The following is a 23482-nucleotide window of genomic DNA, read 5'->3' as shown; positions in this document are numbered from 1 at the left end:
CCTAAACAGACATTTCTCCAAAGATGACATACAGATGACCAAGAGGCACATGAAAGATGTTGTGTCATTAATTATTAGAGAAATGAAAATCCAAGCTACCATGAGATCCACCTCACATGCTAAAGAAGGTATAGAGAAAAGGGAACTCTCTTACACTGTTGGTGGGCCTATAAATTGGGAATAGTATGGAGGTTTCTTAAAAAAAAACTAAAAATAGAACTACCATATGAACCTGCAATCCTACTCCTAGGCATATACCTGGAGAAAACCATAATTCCAAAAGACACACGCACCCCAAAATGTTCATTGTAGCACTATTTACAATAGACAGGACATGAAAGCAACCTAAATGTCCACCAACAGATGAATGGACTAAGAAGGTATGATACATGTATATACAATATTATTCAGCTATAAAAAGGAACAAAATTATGCCATTTGCCCAGATATGGATGGACCTAGAGACTCATACAGGGGCAAGTAAGTCAGAAAGAGGAAAAAAGTATCTTATATTAACACCTTCTTGTCCTGTTCAGCCACCCTTGTTGCTTTGAGGACAGAGATTGCATATTAAATTTAGATAAATTCCCCCCTGTAATCTCAGCATGCTTCTTCTCTTTCGACATTCGCATGGAAGGTGGTTCTGCTTGGCTGCAGTTTCCATGAGAGATTCAGGTCCTTTCCGAGGGAGAGGTACTAAGTCAATAGTGTCATTTCTGAGAAACGTGTGGACATCTAAGGAAGGGTGCAGGGCAAGGGGGAAGCAAGGACTCTGTTATTACATCTCAACCAAAGCAAAGCAGAACAGAAGTCAGAGAGAGGGTTTTCTATCTGGCTTTCCATTTATCCCAACAATGGTAAATAAACAAGTGAGATTAACAGGAGAGGAATCTGGATTCTACCTGCCCGAAATGAATGTGGGATCTTGGATAAGTCTCTCTGAAACAAAACCAAGAGCTTAGGATTTTGAAAATTACAAGATGTGAGTTATTTAACTTTCCCATATTTCAATTTGACTGGCTCTTTAAAGTTCCTCATCTACTCCAGCACTAAGAATACAGCAACTTAGGAGTCATTTTATGTAGCGAATGACTTTACTTGATTATTCTTCAGATTATGTGGCCTCCATTAGAGTCAGTAGCAGACCAGATTGACTATTTAATTTATAAATACTAATTTATCAATAAACATATATAATAACATTTTAAATTGTAAGGTATAAAATATTCAAACACTTTGTAAATAAGAAATATTCCTATATCTCAGTGAGCCTTAAAAAAAACTCATCATACCTTGATACAGTTTTGAGAACTCTCTGGACACAAGAGGAAGTAACTCAAGGAAATAATTCAGAAAAAAAGTGACCAATTGCATAAAGAATTTATGATATGGAACTGATTATTCTTACTTGCATTTAAATAATTTTGAAATTTCTTCCTTGTGGTTTGAAGCAAACTTTTCCCAACAGCAGCTCAATTCTCCATGCCATGGTTGGCAAGCAAGAGCAGGCTTCAAAGTAAGAAATGAGTAGGTTCTTATCTTTCCAAATGCAATTCATATGCTCCTCTCAGAAGCTCTTTTTGGCTTTAGGACTACTGGGTTTTGGATTCTTCTCCGCAGATATGAGCTATGTACATATAGTTCATATAGATTGGATGCTAACAGATGACAGAATTTGTTACATTGAGTTGAACCAGAAATTGAGCTTCTCAACTCTTCTGATTTATTCTGAAAATATTCATCACTGTATTCCTATTACCTGGACCTGAAACATTGACTATGCTTAATAAACATTGGGAATAATGTTTATTCCCAATAATAAATGATGGGAATAATGCATAAAACTGCCATTTATTTTTTAGTTCAGGACTCTGGGAGATGGTGAGAGACAGAGAAACCTGGTGTACTGCAGTCCATGGGGTCATGAAAAGTCAGACACGACTTGGTGATTGAATGACAAAGGAGAGGGCAAATATACATTCTTGTACCACTCACATGTGACATACATGTCTACAAGCACATTCTATATCACTCAAATGTGACGTATCTCCAAACAAGATATTTCCATACAATGCTATTGTTTTCATTTTTCCCCATTCCTTATTTTAATGTTCTGATTTTTTTAAAACTTGCAAAGGGGATTGTATGTAAATATACTTGATGAAGATATTTCCTCCAAATTTACCAGTCTTGTAAGGATTTCCTTGCTGAACCAAGTGTGAGTTTTGGTTCCTTCCCAGTGATTATCAGTGTTTACCCATTATGGCACCCTGTAATGCTAGACTGCGTTGACTGCCTGGTGCTCTAAAAAAACAAGTTCTGTAAAGGAAGGGAACATTGTTCATAGTTTGCTATTAAATCTCAGTGTCCTGGATTGACGGCCTAATAAGTATAGAAGATATGGGTGTGTGCATGCACACTTGTAGGTATATAGGATTGATTTAGCTTCAAGCTGTTTTCCTGTGATCATAGGACTACCAGAATAGCTGTGATCATATAAAAAATTAAACAGAGTTGTAGAGATGCATACCAAGTTAAACTTCAGGAACACTGTCTATGATTTCTTTCCATAAAACAAGGAGGGCTCGGTTCTCCCATCACATTTTTTTGTTTCCACAAATAATAGCTAAGAATACTGAAGAGAACAGTAATCGGATGTTGGCATGTATTTAACAGATTACAAATTTGGGGTATGGTGGAGAGACCCTGCAGATATTTAGTGACTCTGAGAACTGTTAGCTAACTTGGGGAAAGTGGGAATAGCAATGCAGAGGTTGTATAATATCATGAAATTTATACTAAGAAAATACAGCATTTATGTAGCAAATGGTGGTCTGTTTTTCAACCAAATTGAGTTTTGCTGAAATTAAAATTAGGGCAACCATATGTCCCAGTTAGCTCAGGGAATTGTTGGTTTTATGCTTATTTTACATAAGAAATTATTAAAATTGCCAGTTATATCTTAAACAGTTTGGGGTTTTGATTGTAATAATGCGGTCACTCAAATTATAATATGCTGGAGAATTTAAATATGTATATATTAGTTATATGTCATTATTGATATATAACTAATACTGATATCTTAGAAGATACTAGAGCTTATATGGGCTTCTCAGGTGGTATTTTTAAGCAGTGGGAATTTTAGAATCCCTGGACCAAGAGGATTTTAAAGGAAAGATGTTAGTGGAGAGGATAAGTGCGTTGACCCTAGAATCAGCTTACTTAGTCTGAGTCCTTACTCCACTGTCGTATAACCTGAGAAATGCCCTTGGCCTCAGTCATTGCTACATCCCTCCAGGGCTGCTATGGGTGCCCGACACATAGGATGCATCATATAGGCATTTCCTGGGTTTATCTATCAGGTAGATTTGTATATGCTTTTCCACTTAGAGAGTATAATTATTGGCATACACAAAGACCGACATCTTGTTATAAGTGTAGACAAAAGTATCACAGACCCTGCTGGGCAGGTTCCTCAGGCAAACATTCGTAAAACGTTCTCAGATCAGTATGGTGATGGCTCAGATGTTCTGCCCAGCAGGGTCTGTGGTACCCTGGTTAGGGTGGTTCACATCCGTACAAATAGTCCATCACTATTTAAAATGATACTTATGGATATGTGCTCTTATTTATTTAAATAAACTTAGTGAAATAATCTATCCTCCACTTGAACTATGGCATTTGCAAATCACAGCATTCTGGCAGTGCACAAGCTCCCAGACTGCCCCAACCGTAACAGGACTATGACCCACTACCCGCAGGAAATAAATGCCTGGAGAGGCAGAACCAGGGCTGTTGTAGAGAAAATACATGAAGGGTCCTCCACCTGAATGGTATGAAGAATAAGAGGGGATTCCTCTCTTCATGAATTGTCAACAGAGAGAATTCCCCTAACAAAAAGTGGCCTCTTCCTGCTTTTCTCCTAAATTTACTGCTTGAATAGCTACAATGATCCTTGATTCTGAAAAGTGTTCTTGCCCATGATCAGGTATTTTTGTGTCTTTAAATAAGTCTCTCAGTTTTCTTTAACTTACACTGGTAGGTCTAAGCTGAACTCTGTGTGCTGGGAGTCTGAATACCCACCTCGAAGCCCTGGTACAAGTCAAGTGATCTCCCCCTTTTGAGCCTAAGACTTCTCTTAATGAAATAAGCAGATGAGACCCACCCAATTTCTCTCCTAGGATTCCAACATACATGCTTTTGTTTGGTTTCAGCATGAGTAGAAGAGAGGAAGAAGAATGATATGTTCTAAATGTATAATGTCTATTATACATTCAGTGTTTTTCTATAGGCTGCTGCTCTCAATTCTAGCATCTACATTTTGGGGGGAGGTTTTAATGTGTCTGGTTGGCTGGCACATGTATGTTCTCTCTCCTTTTTAAAGAGAAGACTGAAGTTTCTGATTAAATGACCAGCCAAAAACACACACAGCTAGCATAAAGCCGAGTAGAGCTTTTAACTCAAGTGTCTTCATCTTGAACACCCACATTTGCCTCATGTACCTCTTACCCTAAATCATGTAAGGAAGCGATTTAAAAACACAAATGGTTTTGATACAACAACAACAAAAAAAAACCCAATCATAAACAATTACCTAAAGAAATCATTTCATGCCTTAAGGAGAGCTGCTAATCAAGTAATAAAATATTAAAGTTAAAAAAAAAAGCCTATGGTTATCAACTAAAAGACGTGCTGCTATTCTTTATCAAATGTGCTTTTCTGGTCTTCTGGTGTTTCAGTCGCCCTTTTAGTAACACCAGCTCTGGTGGAATGTAAACAGTTTAAACTGGAAGAAGTAAACCACTGCCAAGAATCATGAAGTTGCAAAACTTCATTCACTGTGTTGTTGTTCTTGGTTTGTTTGCTTTCTGAGTTAATGAAACTATTTCGATAATCTTCATCCACAGAAAAGAAACAGATACATGGTAATTACTTGGCTCACTTCTTCTTAACAAGGGCAGTGAGTAGACCACCTAGTATGAACATGACTGCTGCAAATTACTCAAATTACGTCTGGGCTGTAGCTAATTCATTCTCCTGAGCACAATTATCTGATAAACTTGAAAATGCTTCCAAGGTTCTTCACCCTGCTATTCAATTCCACTCCACTGAGACTCTGCCACTAGGCTTGGATTTATAGACATTTCAGCCTCCATCCTCTCCCATCAATGGAGTTTAGGGATGTATGCCAAAACCCAATTTCCATTCTGACTTGCTACAACCACATGGAATTATTAGTGGTCACTCTTACTGGAGAAACTTATGATAACAAGGACCTTCCCTATGTGGAAGAGCTAATGGACTTCCAAACTGATGGAGCAAAGCACTGATAGGGATGGCCCTGTAATTTTATATAGTCTGTCACAGGGATATCATTACATTGTGCCCAATCAATTCACATAAAAATGGAAGCTTTGATTTCAAAACCTACTGAAGCAGAACTAGATACAGTGAAGAACAGCATCTCCTGGTCGGGCTCTCCTCCCCTTTCAAACGCTCCCCCTTCTACTCACCAACTCCTATGAGCATTTTACCAAGCTAGCTGTACATTCCATCAGCACTTTTATGGAAGTATTGCCTCGGGCAATGGTTGTTATTGGACTGCTTGCCTCTCTTTCCAGCAGTTCCATATTTCAAGTGATTCAAGCATCTTCAAATGAATTGCTTGATAGATTTCCAAAATGATCACTACAGGTCAAATTTAGCTCAAATGCTATTCTTTCCAAAGTTTTGAAAATCCATTTCTGTAGCAAGGCTGGTGCAACATTTAATGAGCTTCAATTCAGAAGAGACACATCCTTTTAACTTGAAGTTGGCCTCAAAACACATTTGGTCCACTCAAATGCCCAGCAATCTTTTCAGCTACAATGGCTACTACTTTCAACTCCAATGAAATATGCTACAAATGGCACCATTTCCAAAGTTCTTAAAATTTCTAGAAATGGTATAAAAATAAATATATTAGAGAATACCCTGCTTTTATTCAGGATACTTTGATTCAAGGTGTTTCTAGTACTTCCTTTCCTTCTCTACTCAGCTTAATTTCTGCAGAATATATCATCCTATTATTCAATCTTTTTTTTATGTTTCAAAACACACGAATTCAGCATAAAAAATGATTATTATAAAGAGCATAAATGAAAGTTTAATAAAAGGAGCAGACACATCCTAACAGACATTATAGTGTTTAATCTAGACTGGCTTAATTGAAAGTTCTCTTATCAGCCTAATAATAGTGAATTATAATGACCTTCATTTAACAAAGATAGGGATGCTATCTTCCTTAATGGAACAATGAGAAGCATGGGTCAAGTGTCTTAACCAGATACTACGTAAATGCAATACATGTGCAATGTAATGATCTTGGAAACCTCAAGGTTCAAAGAAGACAACAGCTATAAATCCTATTAGCTTTTTTATTTAGTTCTTTTTCAGAACTGGATTGCTATTCATGTTCATTTTTACATCAGTAAAACTGATTTTTAAATCAGTTCTACATCCTGATTTTTGTATATAACATGATATAATGAGCATTTTCATAGTCTTAAAATTATGAAAATTCAAGTTATGTTGAATTCATCCATGGTATAGATATATCTGAATTATATAGATATCAAAATTCACGTTTTGTTTTGCTATCACAAATCCTATAGTGAATGCTCTTAAAAACAAATATACATATACATTTCTCTAAGCTAACTCTTAGAAAAAAATGTAGATACAGAAACACACTGATGCATCACCTACAGAAGAGGTTTAACAAAGTACACTCCATTGAGTTTAGTGAATGAGATGATGGTTTTTACTTTGTCCTTGCCAAACTACTTTTAAACATCATTACAATAAATGATAAGCAAACAAACACGTTAATTTGCATTTCTCCGTGAGACTGAGTATTTTTCATGCTTATTGGTTATTTGGATTCCATTTCAAGGGAAGAGGATGTTCCTGTCTTTTGCCCATTTTCCCACCGAGGTTTAATTTTAGTGTTACTCTTAATCTATTGACTTCATCAAAATATCATTTCCTTGCCATGCTTATTGTAGTTTGCTGACACTGTCTGTCTTTCAATTTTCTTTCTGACTTATGACATTCAGATAAAAAAAAAAAAACAAAAAACTTGCAACAAGGCTGTTCATTTTTCCTTTCATTGCTTTTTTCTTTTACTTTTAATTGCTGATGTAAAGAAATATATATTTACTGTTTTCTCTAATACTTTATTTATTATATTACTTTTTAAATTCATTAAGGACAACTTTTGGTATATAAGAAGTAAAAATTCAACTTTGATGTTTTACCTGATAAGTCAACCACATTTACACAAAAACCAGACTCATTTTCCCAATTCATGAATCTTTCTTTATTCCACACTAACCTCCACAATACAAAAGGTTCTGCTTCTACTAATCAGCCACTCAATGATCTGTGACTTAAATTGTAAATTTAGCAATACCAGGTTTGCCTATGTATTTATTGTTCTTTAAAACCTCTCAAGTTATTTTAGGATCTTGGTATTCCTCTTAAATTTTCATTAGTTTGCTCTATAATTTCTAACTATCTTCACCATAAATAGTTTTTTCAAAGATTTGAAAATGTTCTAAAGACTGAGAAAATAACAAACAGAAAATCATGAAGCTCCCCTTTTGGCAAGGGTTTGCAGTTTGGGGCATACACTTTCAGGATCTCTATCAGGGAGGATGGGAAATGTTAGGTAATTTTAATTTTTTGTGAGCGACTTCCCTTGGTCTTGGTCACTTCCTTGGCAAGGAAACATAAAATTGCTTCACCATGATCTCAAGGATTTAACAGTTTGGGGCGTAGACTTTCAGGATCACTATCAGGGAGAATAGGAAATTTTAGATAATTTTCATTTTTTGTTACTACTCTTCCTTGGCAAGGAAACATAAAATTGTTTCACCATGATCACAACATGGGAAAAAACATACCTTGATTCAGATCAGTGGGATTGCAATTACTTTTTAAAATACTAAAAATACATACATAATCTTAACATCTCTCGGGTTTGAATGTTTAATCTTTGCATACATGTAAAAAGCAAACTACTTACTGAGCTAGATGCAGGTATACCCATTAACACTGTCGCTCCAATCTACTAACTTGGGGTTTCTTTAACCTATGACATAATCCACTCAGTAATACATCAGTAACATAGCCCTGGTAGCATGCCAGTCACATGGAAGTCATTTCTCTTGTTTTCTTTCTTTCCTGGAGATGAAGTATTTCACTTACTCCAAGTGCATTACAAACTGCAGTGCCATTTAATTCTGAAGTTCATTTCTGTATTTATTTCTTCAACAGTACCTTGGTGATAAGAGATGCTCAATAAACATTTGTCGAGTGGAGGAGAATAAATGAAACATATTAGAACACTGTGCACAATGGCACATTATGAATAACTACATTGGAATTCTTAGAAGTGGCTGAAGCAGGGACAAATGTAAGCCTTTTATTCTCAGCAAAGCCTGGGAGATGAATCGCTGACACATGCGATGTGTGATTTATTCATACACACTACTAGGAGATTTATAGGCACCTATTAACCGAGTCGAGTTCCAGTCCTGTCTTAGGCTGGCCTTTTGTCATGATTAGCTATGCTGTGACTCTATGTTAAATAACAGGTTGTCTGTGCTGAAATATGCACAAAATATGAAGACAGAGGCCAAAATTATTACACATTTCCAGCCAAACCACAGATATACTTCTGCTTGTCTATGTTTAAAAAAAAAAAATTAGACATGTACAGACGTGCAAAAGGATTTTTTTTTTCTGGACCTGAGATCCACTGTCACAGATTGGATTGTGTCTCCCAAATAACTCATGCTGAAGTGCTAAACTCTAGGACCTCAAAATGTGACCATATTTGAAAAGTCTACAGATGCATTTAGGTTAAAATAGGGCCATTAGAGAAGACCTTAATCCAACAGGACTGGTGTCCTTTTTGAAGAAGCAGATTTGGATAAAGACTTGTACAGAGGGAAGGAAGGTGCAAAGGCAGAAAGAAAAGTTCGTCATCTATCAGCTGAGGGGAGAGGCCTGGACGAGAGCCTTCCCTTGCGGCCCTTAAGGAAACAACTCTGCCGATACCCTGATCTTAGACTTCAAGACTCCAGAAACTGTGGTAAAAAATATTTCTGTTGTTTACATCACCCAATCTGCTTTACTAGGTTACAATTGCCCTAACAAACTAACATATCCACCAACTTAATAGCGAATATAGCAAGGCTGTATGTTAGACAACAGGAATTTTTGTTTGTTTGTTTTTCAACAGTCTCACTATTGGAAAAGATGAATCAGATCTGCCTGCACATAGTGGTGGGGCCAGATCTGAAGCTTCCCTGGGGTGAAACACCATCGAAAAACACTATCACCGCTTTAGGTGAGACTTCTGATCCATCCCTTCAATAAATTATCAATTCAAACTTATTTGATGGCACTACCTATTACCCATGACGCCACTGGATTGGCAAAGGTAACATTAACACATAGTTGGATATTTAAAAGAGTATGGAGGCACTTTGCGATTTGAAATGATAGCTCATTCTTGGCTTTTCTTTTGAGGTCTTCAGGTCAGACATGTCTTTTCTACCTGTATTGGCACGGATCTAATAAACATAGCAAGAGAAGAGAAATGTGGAAAGGAACCTCTCCCACTGCCTTTGATCCCTAACTCAGGTTTACAGAGAACATAAACGGGCTGTAAGTTTTGTAAATGAAGTCAGTGTAATGAAAGCCACCATGTGAAGGGTGATGAAAGGCCCTGGGCTACATGGTGGGGTGGCTCGTACAGAGACCAGCCACTATCACTGATCAGTTCTTCCAAACCTGTGTCACGGGCCACTACGGCGCCTCATACCCCCACCCCCTAAAGCTGGCTTGTGGAGCCAGGCAGGATTTGCTGACACATTTTCTAAGTTCAAAACCATAAGACACATTTCTCTGTGCCATCTTAATAAAACAACACGGAATAAAGTTTTATAATAGCAATAGCAAGAGAAGAAAGTCATAATTTTCCATGCTTCACGATTCAGGATAATTAATTTAATAACTGTGTCATATGAGAAGAGTAAATAAAGAAAAGGAAAGGGGTGTGGATATATATAATCACTGAAGCATATACAATTGCAAGGAAAAACAAATTACCAGGGTAGCGCTGAAAATAAAAGCTCCGTGGGAAGTATTTTTTGGATGCTAATTTGATTCTTCTATGGAGGCTTAAAGCTGCAGTGTCTACAAGACCAACTATTTATCTCCGCCTGTTTTTATTTTTAGCAGTTATATAACCTTATGTCTCTAAAAACCAATTAAACACCTTCTTGATCTCCACCAGGAATTTTCCCTGAGTAGTTCTCTACCTAGACTATAACAGGACTATGATTTCATTTACAACATCTTGCTGGAGAGTATTTCATCATCAGAGGTGTTAAAAAAAGGGGGGGAGGGTACTGAAATTAATCAACAGGGGCAGAATCAAAATAAGATGTGGTTTTCTCTGGACACAGTTACGGCCTCTGGGGTTTGGTTCACAATAAATAATGAGGTTCTAGATCTTAGATGAGCAGTTTGCTCTGTCATGCAAAAATTCAGTTTTATCTTTCTCAAATACTAAAGATATCAGCCTTGTTTTTCCTCCATTAAGACTGTTGATTCTGCCATTCCAGCACCAGGCTATGTGTATCACATTGTATGTTTCTCGAGCTCAGCACTGATTTCCATCTCCAGGCCTCTCTGAGGACCTGCCCTTAGTGTCAGTCGCCGCAGGGACTTACCGACAGTGTTTATGGGATCCGGTCAAGGTCTCAATCACAAAGCACTCGCCATCGTTGAGACAGTAGGCAAGGTCCTTGTCTCGGCAGGGTTTGAAGTGCTCAGATCTCTCCGTGGAATATGTCGTGGTATCTGTCATTAGAACACAATGAAATACTGTCAGCAGCTCATTCTGATACCCCAGATCCTGTCACTGGCCTGGATCTGTGCGCTGAGACCTTCTTGTGACTGCTGACCTTAGACAGACAGGATGAAGCCCTCAGTGGACTGATAAAAACACAACCGAGTATGACCATTTTATACAGTGAATGTTTATGTCCCCACAAAATTCACATATTGAAACCCAGTGATGGTATTAGGAGGTGGGGCCTTTGGGAGGTGAGTAGGTCTTGAATGGGATTAATGCTCTTATAAAAGAGACCTCAGACAGCTCCTTCACCCATTCCAGTCATATGAAGACACAGCAAGAAAATAGCCCTCTATGAAGTAGGAAGTCCTAACCAGACACTGAATCCTTGGGCATCTTGATCTTAGACTTTCCAGCATCCATTAACTACGAGAAAGAAATTTCTGTTGTTTTTACGCCACCATGTCCGTGCTAGTCTGTTACAGCAGGTAGGACTAAAACAATTACTGGATTCAATTGTCTTATTTTTCCACAAGATTTTAACAGCTGGAATCACTCTAGACAAGTCCCATCAGTGGATACATTAACAGCAAAAGCTGAATGACCATACAATCAAAAACCTCAAAGTAGCTTTCATTAATTCTTACAATTGTTAAGAAACATGTTGTATTAAAGGACTGAATACAATCCTTTTAGTGTATTCCTTTTATTGTTCTGCAATGTCATTAAACATCTGATCAAGGTACATGTACTCTGACTCTTCTACGGATACCAATGCCAGTTTCTGTGTTTTGTTTATTTTTTAGTTACATCTGTAATTTGCCAATAGCTAAGGCGATTATTCTTTCACTTTCTCCTTTTATTATGTAATTAAAATGCAAATGTTCTAAATTCTGAAACAGAATCTCAAATGTAAAGAATGTTTCTGGTAAATATTTAAGAGGACTAAATTACTGCCATTTTTTTTTAGCATTATCTTCTATGTGCTTTTTGAAAATCATAATCATTTTCATTTTAAAGTAAGTTATATCTCTATATCAGGTTTATAAATATGAAACTAATAAGTATGTGCTTTCTACTGGATGAAAAATCTGTCAGAGCATGTAGACATTCTTGTCTCAGAGTTTTAAGCAACTGAAATATTAGCACCATTTTCACTGCAACATTCAAGAAAAAAAATGGATGTGGCAAGTCAGAGATGAATACGTGATTCAGCACATAAGCTCTTAATTTCCTTTATATGTATGTGCTTAGTTGCTAAGTTGTGTCCGACTCTTTGCTACCCTATGGACTGTAACCTGCCAGGCTCTTCTGTCTATGGGATTTTCCAAGCAAGAATAGTGGAATGGGTTGCCATTTCTCTCTGCAGGGGATCTTCCCAACCCAGGGATTGAATCCGCACCTCCTGCATTGGCAAGCAGATTCTTTACCACTGAGCAACCTGGGAAGCCTTCCTTTACATAGATAGAGATTAATAATAATGTTCAACAGCAAGGGCCATTGTACCAGCTTGCTAACCGGAGGTCACAATGAGCCTCTTTCTGCCCACCATCCAAATAAAGGAGAGAGTTATTATGCAGGAAGAAAATTTACGCATATTCTCCCAACACATAAAAAGCCTCAATGAGCCCCTTTCCCACAGGAATAACTCCAAATTCCTAAGAAAAGGAAAGAAACACATAGGTCATGTAGAATTTTGCCTGCCTAACCTCATCTTGCATCCTAAAACATACAACCTCATTTCCAACTCTTATCCTATTTCCCCAATACCAGAACGATAACACTGATCCTTTTTCCTGGGCCATCTTTTTGTTTGCTGGAAAACATCCAGAAATCCCTTAGAGCTTCTGTCATCTTCCCTTTGTGGCCCTCAGCGCCTTTTATTGTTTGCATCACTGCATTCAATGCTGAAAGTAGCCACTTGTTTACACATTTATCTGTTTCTTTGTCCTGAGTTCCTCAAGGTCAGAGGTTGAGCCTTAATCAGAATTAGTGCTCAGTAAAACATGTCTTCAATAAATCTGACAACTTTAATATCACTAAAGTTTAAGTGCCACTGGCAAAAGATATGATCATAAAAAATAAATTATCATATAAAAGTAATACATATCTTACAATAAAAAGACATAATTTAACATTAATTTTATCATTCTAGTATACTCATTTTAATACTAATAAATATTACAAAAAAATTGCCTTCAGACTCACACAGACCCCGACTCATACTATTCATATACGATAAGCTTTGAAAAATCCACTTGTAATCTTTTCTTAGTGTTAAAATGGGAACTTTTTCTACTTCAAAATATCTGCCTGTCAACATACTTTGGCTCGCATTAAAGGTTGTGCAAAAGACTTTTTTGGTTTGTTTTCCAGGAGATCTCCTCTACAGGGAAGATTTGTTATTCCAGACAGTTTGTGATAAACAGTTACACAGAATCAATTTCCCTTTCCATGGGAATATTTAAGATTCAAGAGCTCTGAGCCAAAAATTCATTATGAACCACCACACAGTGTTGACTGCTACTCTGACTGCTGAAGTATATTAATTCATGATCAGTTAGTTAACTTTCCCTTTAATTTCTTATTATCTATTTATTGATTTCACTGATCATTCCTCTAAGAACAGTTTTTCATTAACATAACCTATAGGATAAAAAGTGAGATCCTTATTTTACAATCAGTGGTTTTAACAAGCTACAGACTCCACGAGCAATACAGTGGCAAAGCAATTACAATCAATTAGTTTCCATCTGACAACTACTGTCTCCAGCGGTTACTGCCCAATTCTGCCAACCGCTTTTCCCATTACATTGCCATCCATCAGTACAACACACAGGATCAGAACCAAGTAAAATACCTCTGCAAAAGTCTGAGGTGGGAGAGGACATAAATGTCGGGTATAACGTGCCCTCACATTCTCTCTTTTCATAGCTTAGAGAATCTGAAGTTTGAGCAAGCTCCAGGAGATGGTGAAGGGCAGAAAAGCCTGGCATGCTGCAGTCCATGGGGTCACCAAGAATTGGACACAACTGAGCAACCCAACAACACCAACATACACTTATTCCTCACCCTGATTCAACTAGATTCTAAAAACCATTAAGTATTTTAAATAATTTGATACACAACAGAACAACACTAGGCTTGATCCTTGTATAGATAAATGAAATGCAGGCATCAACAAATTTGAAATCGTAACAATTTACCTGTGCATTTCACTATATAGTATCCATACAGCACTAGTCTCCTAAAAATCACATAGGTGTTGGGAAAGGTAAATCAAACTCACCATAAGGTGAAATTTTATACTTGTAAGGCATCATGGGAAAACAGTGGAAACAGTGTCAGACTTTATTTTGGGGGGCTCCCAAATCACTGCAGATGGTGATTGCAGCCATGAAATTAAAAGATGCTTATTCCTTGGAAGAAAATTTATGACCAACCTAGATAGTATATTCGAAAACAGAGACATTACTTTGCTGACTAAGGTCCGTCTAGTCAAGGCTCTGGTTTTTCCTGTGGTCATGTGTGGATGTGAGAGTTGGACTGTGAAGAAGGCTGAGCGCCGAAGAATTGATGCTTTTGAACTGTGATGTTGGAGAAGACTCTTGAGCGTCCCTTGGACTGCAAGGAGATCCAACCAGTCCATTCTGAAGGAGATCAGCCCTGGGATTTCTTTGGAAGGAATGATGCCAAAGCTGAAACTCCAGTACTTTGGCCACCTCATGTGAAGAACTGACTCATTGGAAAAGATTCTGATGCTGGGAGGGATTGAGGGCAGGAGGAGAAGGGGACGACAGAGGATGAGATGTCTGGATGGCATCACGGACTCGATGGACGTGAGTCTGAGTGAACTCTGGGAGTTGGTGATGGACAGGGAGGCCTGGCGTTCTGCGATTCATGGGTTCACAAAGTGTCGGACACGACTGAGCAACTGAACTGAACTGAAGACATCATACCAAATATGTGGGTGGAAAGATAGAAAATTTCCTTAATGATATCACTGGCTTCTTCACTTTTTCTTAAGATAACCTATATACTTTGGTAAAGTAAATCATATGTATACTGTGTCTAAATCACTGTTAGGCTTTCTATTACTTATGAACAAACACAGTGCAACAAAGAGACAATTTGGATGATAGCAATTTGGATGATACCCTCTGATATTTATAGCTATGCTTATAAGTATATACATATATGTAAGCTCAATCATTCAGTTGTGTCTGAATCTTTGCAACCTCATGGACTACAGCCCCTCCAGACTCTGCTGTCCATGGAATTTTCTAGGCAATCATATTGGAGTGACTTGCCTTTTCCTTCTCCAGGGGATCTGCCCAACCCAGGGATCAAACTCCCAAATCCTCCGTCCCCTGTACTGGCAAGTGGATTCTTTACCACCATGCCATCTCCATATATGTAGCATACAGATATCGAAGCCCATCCATATATGTTTACATTTATTTTTGACATATTAAGTACATTACAAACATAAAATATATAGCTGCAGTATATGGTACTATTTTGTCATGTTTTAAAAGTTCAAAAGTACATCTTCTCTTTCTAGGAATGATATCTGGTAAATAAAATTGTTACAGAGTTCTCTTTGCCTTCAAAAAATTACCAGGGTAAGTGAAGTCACTCAGTCACGTCTGACTCTTTGCGACCCCATGGACTGTAGCGTGCCAGGCTTCTCTGTCCATGGGATTTCCCAGGCAAGAATACTGGAGTGGGTTGCCATTTCCTTCTCCAGGGGATCTTCCCAACCCAGGGATCGAATCCGGGTCTGCTGCACTGTAGGCAGATGCTTTCACCGTCTGCACCTCTCTCCCACATTAGCCGTGAATTCCACATCTTACTGGACCAGGAGCTGGCACAGCCATCCTTCACATCTCTGATCCACAGCCATACACGTGGCCTGGGGCTTCCCTTGTGGCTAGCTGGTAAAGAATCTGCCTGCAATGTGGGAGACCTGCGTTCGATCCCTGGGTTGGGAAGATCCCCTGGTGAAAGGAAAGGCTACCCACTCCAGTATTCTGGCCTGGAGAATTCCATGGACTGTATAGTCCCTGGGGTTGCAGAGAGTTGGACACCACTGAGCGACTTTCACTTCACTTCACAGATGGACTGACACAGGTGCACAATGGTTGTTCAGAGAAGAATGATCTTTTTATAACATGAGTGTTTTTCTAAATGGTCTATATTGTCAAGTGTACACACTTTGTTATCACCATAAAAGAAAAATTCTAAACGAAAAAATGTTTAGAAGTTAGGAAATGAGAAGAGTTCCAAAAGCAATTTAAGTAAAGTGCTTAGAATTTTATAAGAGCAGAAAATCAACTCCACAGACTAGAGGCAAAGAGAGGAGGAAAAAATAAGTAGGAAAAATATTCTGAAAGAGAGAGCATGAAGGGGAGTCCCTTGAACTGCAAGGAGAGCAAACCAGTCAATCCTAAAGGAAATCAACCCTGAATATTCACTAGAAGGACTGATGCTGAAACTCCAATACTTTGGCCACCTGATGCAAAGAACTGACTCACTGGAAACGACCCTGATGCTGGGAAAGATTAAAGGCAGGAGAAGGGGCCAACGAGAATGAGATGATTGGATGGCATCACCAACTCGATGGGCATGAGTTTGAGCAAGCTCCGGCAGTTGGTGGACAGGGAAGCCTGGCGTGCTGCAGCCCATGAGGTTGCAAAGAGTTGGACATGACTGAGTGACTGAACTGAAGGCTTAAAATGAATGGAGATGATAAGGATGGGTCTTCCCAGCACCTGAGCAAAGTTCAAGGTCTCAGGTCAAGGATGTGTGGTTGCTAGTTTGATAAACAGCGCCCATTCACTTGGGACCACGAAGGCTATGCAACTATCCGGACCATTCACCTGGCATTTTTTTATGTAGTCAATGTGTTTTCCTTTATTTTTATGGGTTTTGGTCTCTTTGGAGATCAGGAAGAGTATTCTGCTTTTAAGTTCTGTATCCTTTCCACATCACACAGCATACATAGTGAGCAATCAGTACGGTAATTAAACGCACAGTGGGAAATGGTGGTGGTTAATTCATTAAAGGCAAAATGGGAAGAAAATGTAAGGCTGGAAGACAGAAATCCCAGCAGACTTTGCAATGAAAGTTAATTTATTAATGAATTAAAACAATGACTGGTTTTCTCCCCTAAGTACTAACTTGAACCTGAATATCACTTATGAGGGTTTTCTCTTTTGCCAGCACAACATTGCATACTGTGGGAACACAGATTTTGTTGCAGGAACAAGAGTGCTAAATGGGCTATTACAGATAATAATTGTAGCAGATAATCAGAGAAAGGGAGAGCTTAATTCACGCTGCAGTTATCTCTAAAGGCTTCCCAAAGGGTTGGCATTGGAGCTACGTCTTGAATGGGCATGATTTAATTGGCAGAGGAAAATGAATTCTAGATAGGAAGAGCAGAAAAACCTGAGGAAGAGAGTGCTTAGCTTAGACCCTAAATCCATCTTCCCACGCCTGACTTGCAAATGTCAGATTCATGAAGCACTTTCCTCCTTCCCCTACTAAGTTCATGACATGACAATTCTCTAAGAAAAATTAAGAGTCGTGACACAATCTACCAGATTTAGTATTAGCAAAATACCTTTATAGTCTAGAAGCCATTTAAATACGGTTGTCGACTCTGGCAAGGTCTTCCGTGGATGGAAGCTGTGTAAATGAGACATGCTGTCATACATTAAAATCCTCTCTAGAATCTGCTACTTACCAGGCTCCCAGAAAGGCACACTGGATGAAACAGTCATAAAGTATTAACGGTCAAGGAAAATTGCAAGAAGAATGCAGTGGTGTTTGAAAGGGAAACAAACCATTTCTCAGCTGGCGAAAAGCAAAGATAGCTTTCTCCCTGCTGCCAAATATCAAACAATTGTTCACTTTGCTGGTGTGGGAGAATTGGGGAGTGTTGGGCAAGGAATTTAAAAGTTCAGCTGAGTCACAGCACTGTTGTGAGAACTGACAGTTCCTGAGGAGTCCCAGAGCCATCAATTCTGGCAAAAAAAAAAAAAAAAAGTAGAAAGGATCCATACCAAACCTGTGTGGCATACCTGGGCCAACTTTCAGCTTGAAATCTTGTTTTTAAAAACTGTATCAAGTTAAATAAACCTACACAGGACACAGTTTATTCAATAATAATGCATTTATTGGGGATTTTATTTATAGGGTAAATAAATGTCATTTAGGTAAATAAATTTATAGGGTAAGTGCATGCATTTATAGGGTTAATGCAGCATTTACCCTAAAGCTGAATATATCCCCTTCTATGTGTACATATACACATACCTATACAAACTACATTCAATTACAATAGTTTAAAAAAGAAATACCAGTGAAAAAGAGACACAGATGTAAAGAACAGACTTTTGGACTCTGTGGGAGAAGGCGAGGGGGGGATGATTTGAGAGAATAGCATTGAAACATGCATATTGCCATATGTGATGACCAGTGCAAGTTCAATCTATGAAGCAGGGTACTCAAAGCTGGTGCTCTGGGACAACCCAGAGGGACGGGATGGGGAGGGAAGTGGAAGGGGGTTGAGGTAGGGGGACACAAGTGCACCCATGGCTGATTCATGTCGATGTATGGCAAAAACCACCACAATATTATACAGCAATTAGCCTCCAATTAAAATAAATTTTTAAAAAGTTAAACTGACACACACACACAACACGAGCTAGTACCATTGGAGCACCATCCCTCTGCTCCCCACATCAACCTATAAAATGGTTCAGTCTATGTCACTAGCAATCTCTAAATCCAATAGATTAATTCCCCCCCCACCATCTTGCTTGAACTCTCAGAAGCATCTAATACTCTCAGTCACTCCCATATTCATGGAAAATCTTTCATTGGCTCCTACCATTACATAATGCTGATCTTCCCCTTTCTTCTTGGTTTCTGTCACCTAATTTCTATTTAAAAGTAGATTACTTAGGGAATTGTTTTTAAATAACACTAACATATACTCAGTGGGACACTAAGCATTTTCCTTTAGCTATCTTTTGGCCTTAAGATAACAGTATGAATTTATGCTACTACTTACCATCCTCATTTTACAAATGAGGAAGTTAAATCTTAGAGATTTATGTAATTAACCCAATATCACATGGTTCTGAGCTGGAAGCCTCTGGATTCGACCAACACAGTCTGACTTGTTCCACTAGACTGCTTCCCATGGACCACTTTTCTTTTTTTTTTTTGGCAGGATGGGTGGGGGAAAATCAACTTTTACTTGTTTCTAGGTGAGTGCTTCTCTGAGTGTGGTCCTTAGACCAGCAGTATAAGCATTATTTGAGCCTCATTCCAGACCAGCAGTATCAGCATTATCTGAGCCCTATTCCAGACCTACCACATCAGAAACTCTGGAGGTGAGTGGTGAGATGCTGCTTACCAAGCTCTCCAAGTAATTTGCATACACTCTAAACTCAGAACAGCTGTCTTGGGTGATCCTGCCTGATATCATCTGCATGACAATAACTCTCAAAGTTACACCTGAGTTCAATCTGCCATCCTGCAGGCTTCTCTGGGCTCAATCTGCCTACCTCTCCCTTCCTGATGGGTATCCCAAAGACACCTAAAAATTAACTGGTAGAAAACTGAACTCTTATTCTTCCCCCACAACCCTATTCTTCCTTCAAGATTCTCAATCACAATTCATGTCACACTGTTGATTCACTTGGGCAGGCCAGAAGTCCATCCTCTTACCCTCCACATGAATCATCAAATATCAGTGGGTGATTCTACTTCCTAAATATCTCCAGAAGCTATGACATCTTTCCATCTTATCTCACCGGGAATACTCAGTGTAAGTCTACTGTATACCTCCCTGTCACCCTAAAATGAATTACCCACATTACAATCAGTTTGCACAATGTGTATACAACACATAATGCAAAAAAAAAAAAAAATTCCTCCTGGAAAATTATTTAGTGGCTATCCCTAGCTCTTATGAAGACAATCAAAATCCTTCTGAGCCCTTGTCTGTTTCTGTCCTCACCTCATACATAATACCTGCCCGCCTTTTCAGTACATTGGCAACAGTTGTTTGGCTGATTCCACATCCCCTGAAACCTTTGCACAGGCTCCTCTCTGCAGGGGGTTACCCTGCACCCCCACAGATTCTCAAAGTAATCCATAGATTCTATCCAGAGCACATATTATGAGACATCAGAACATACAGCAAATAAATAAATAAATAAATAAACTCCCATTAGCTAGTTCTTCTCTACAAAATCCTTCGGGTTTTATCACCAAGCACAGGGCTCTTCTCATGGGTGATTCCCTCATTTAGGTCACGGCCCTACTCCCCTCATTTTCCTTTGTCATTCACTTTTTCAAGCAGACAATATCCTCCCACCAACCCTGAATTGGAGACTTTTACCTTAGAGATGAGGTGTTTAAAATCCCCATAGAGACTTGATTCTTTCTAAAAACAGCCTGGCTGTGGAGTTTGAACTGTACAGCAACTACCCCCATGGGCTGAGTTAACCTTCAGAAAAACAGGGGCCATCTTACCATGAACACATCACTTAAAAACTCAGGACAGAAGAGGATTTATCACTGACAAAGAGCTGCAGTCAGTTCTTCTCATGGGTCAGAAGACAGAGATATTTGGAAGTTTTTTTGTAGAGTGGCCTTGGGTCCCTCTGGTACCAAGTAAAGTCACAGGTAGCTGGCTGGAATACTACATCTGCTCTTTTGGAAACATCGTACACTGGCTGCCAGCAGGACCGCTTCCCACTTTTTCAGACTTTACTTATACGGGAGCAGCAGCATGTAGAGAGAAATTCCCGATACTGTCAGCCCAGGAAAGAACATGGCCCTCTGTAGGTGGTTATCCAATCTTGGTTTCCAGAAGGAAGGAGAACACCGAGGTTAAATCCATGAGGCCTACTGGTGAGGCCTTTCGAGCTTCTCGAGCACAGGACCTCAGCTAATGCAAACTGGTTTCTGAGCTGGGCCTCTCTTCCAAATCAGGTACATTGAGGTATTTAAATGCGGGACCAATTTGGCCCTCAATTACCCAGCTCTCCTTCCATACCATGCCCACTCCCTAAACAGCCCTCTGGGATTTGATTTTCCCTGTAAGGATGACTTTCAAATTGGGAAGTGTTCATTCTCTATGATTTCTTTATCGCCCTGAAGCACTCTTCTGTGGTGTGTAGCGGGTGAGAGCCTCTTGTTCTTGTAGGAAGAGCCTCTGGTTTTCTCTCTCAGTGCTCCTGTGAGAGTGCTCTGCTCAGTCCACAGGTGACGCACCCACCTGATAGCAAGCCCTAGCTGCCTAGAATCCCCTGGTGATCTCATTAACAAGTGCTTCTCACTCCTGCAATTCCCCATGTAAGCCAAACACAAAAGGCTTCCCGGGGCTTCCCTTACCCATGTTCCTCTCACATTCCCTGGGCTGCAAGAACACTGGGAACAGATCAGGCCTTTTGCGACTTTGTGACTTTATACACACTATTCTTTTGACCTATACACAGACAATAGGGCTTCATCTGGCAAAACATTTCTCACTGTTTAAAATCTACGTAAAATATGAGTTCCTACTGAACCCTTCTCCAGATCTCTCAGGATACAAGTATTTGAAATTCCAATAACACTTCATTTCTCCCTCTAATTCATGAATAATTCCTGAACTACAATTCAACTGTTTACATATCTACTGTACTTTTTTCTCAAACCAGACTCCAAGCTCCTGCGGACCTGGCAAGGTCATCTCTAAATCCTTATAATTTATCCCAGGACCTGACATATAGTAGATGCTTAATGTATGCTTTCAGAGTGAATAAGTATTTTAATGGCTATAAAAGTGATGATTATACCAACATCAGAGACACACACATACCTTCAGCATGATAAGGTAAACACCACCTTGTAACACTGTACCATAATCTTTTTGAAGCTAAATGGTGAAAAATACAATGCCTATGTGAATGTACCTGAGGCTGATTGCTAATAATCAGGGTTTTTTTTTTTAATGTTCATTGGTTTCAGGTGAAAAATAGTTTATTATTTCTCAATAAATAGTTGTATGTTTATTCAAGAACTTTCTCCTAATTTCAAATATCTTGCCTGTCAAGAATACACAGAGGTGATATTTAAAATATTTAAGAAGCAGTATGGAGATGACAAGTCTAATCAGAATAAATCATTTCATAGACAGAGCAGGGTCCTTGTGGGGCCAGATCATAACTCTTTGGTTTCTGCAATAATAAGTGAGGAAGTTTAGGTACTCTGTGCAGGTCATATTGGATGTCATGGAGAGGTTTTATTCAGGGGAATATGAGCAGTGGTGATTTACCCAGTAGAATAAAATCACTGTGGAACTTTAACAGTCAATATAACTAACAAAGCACACTGCTATATATCAGACCCTCTCATGGTCTGCTGCTGCTGCTGCTGCTAAGTCACTTCAGTTGTGTCCGATTCTGTGCAACCCCATAGACATCAGCCCACCAGGCTCCCCCATCCCTGGGATTCTCCAGGCAGGAACACTGGAGTGCGTTGCCATTTCCTTCTCCAATGCATGAAAGTGAAAAGTGAAAGTGAAGCCACTCAGTCATGTCCGACTCTTAGCGACCACATGGACTGCAGCCTACCAGGCTCCTCCATCCATGGGATTTTCCAGGCAAGAGTACTGCAGTGCGGTGCCATCGCCTTCTCCATCTCATGGTCTAGACCTGTCTTTAGCTGTTAAAGGTACAACACTGGAAACCCAGACAGTCTTAGCGTAACAGAGACCTTCGAAGTTAACATGTGATAATAATGTTTGGAATAAACCTATTAATCAGATATAAATATTTAGAAGAAGAGAAACTGAACCATAGAGGGATCATGCAATATGCTCAGAATTTCACAGCCAGTAAGTGGAAAGGCAAAATTAAAACCCAGAGAAGCCCAACTCCACAGCGGGCATCCTTCAATCCTCTGCAGCTCACCTGCTGAGTCCCAGACTCTTTTATGATGTGTATAGTCAAGGCTCTTCTTGCTAAATGCTGTTAGTCACTTTATTATGAATCAATGTAAGAACATTAGGAAGTGATATTTTTCAGGAATCCATTCATCTTTTCCCCATCCACCCTACACCCATTTTTCTGAGCACATACTGAAACTGTAAGAAAAGTATTGGAAAATGGTAGGTGCGTATAAAACCTGAAATAAAGACAGTGCTTGACACTGGGAGTTTCTATTTCTCTCACATTTCCTTTACATGCTATTGCAGCTTTGAAATCATGTCTAAACATTGACATGATTCTTCAGATTTCTTCATGAAAATGCATGTCATTCATTTTACTTATTTAAAATATTTCCCTCTCTAAAAACCTTAGATTTTATTCAGATCCTTTTGGTTCATATTCAGAAATCCAAGCACTTCCTTCTCTGTATGGATCATGAAGAAGGCATAGGCAGTACAGCTACCTGGGCGCTGCAAGTCTAGGTCTGAATCCCTGCTTAAACATTTGCAAATTATGTCAAGTGTCAGGGCAGAAGCAGAAAAACAAATGTTAGAGTCCAAAGAGAGAACAT

General features: G+C 39.0%; 1 protein-coding gene across 6 annotated transcripts in view; it reads right to left on the bottom strand.

The window, feature by feature from the left end:
- NRG3 (neuregulin 3) overlaps positions 1-23482 on the bottom strand; it is a 1214780-nt gene that overhangs the window by 676121 nt on the left and 515177 nt on the right. For all 6 annotated transcript variants that reach the window (XM_069571557.1, XM_069571555.1, XM_069571558.1 and 3 more), the window contains exon 2: positions 10788-10917. In XM_069571557.1, the coding sequence (XP_069427658.1) occupies positions 10788-10917 (130 nt within the window). The remainder of the gene's footprint in view (positions 1-10787; positions 10918-23482) is intronic.

The sequence above is a fragment of the Ovis canadensis genome, chromosome 25, assembly GCF_042477335.2.
Source record: "Ovis canadensis isolate MfBH-ARS-UI-01 breed Bighorn chromosome 25, ARS-UI_OviCan_v2, whole genome shotgun sequence".
Taxonomy (NCBI): Eukaryota; Metazoa; Chordata; class Mammalia; order Artiodactyla; family Bovidae; genus Ovis; species Ovis canadensis.
The sequence above is the reverse complement of the archived record's forward strand: the minus strand, read 5'-3'. Positions and strand labels throughout refer to the sequence as shown.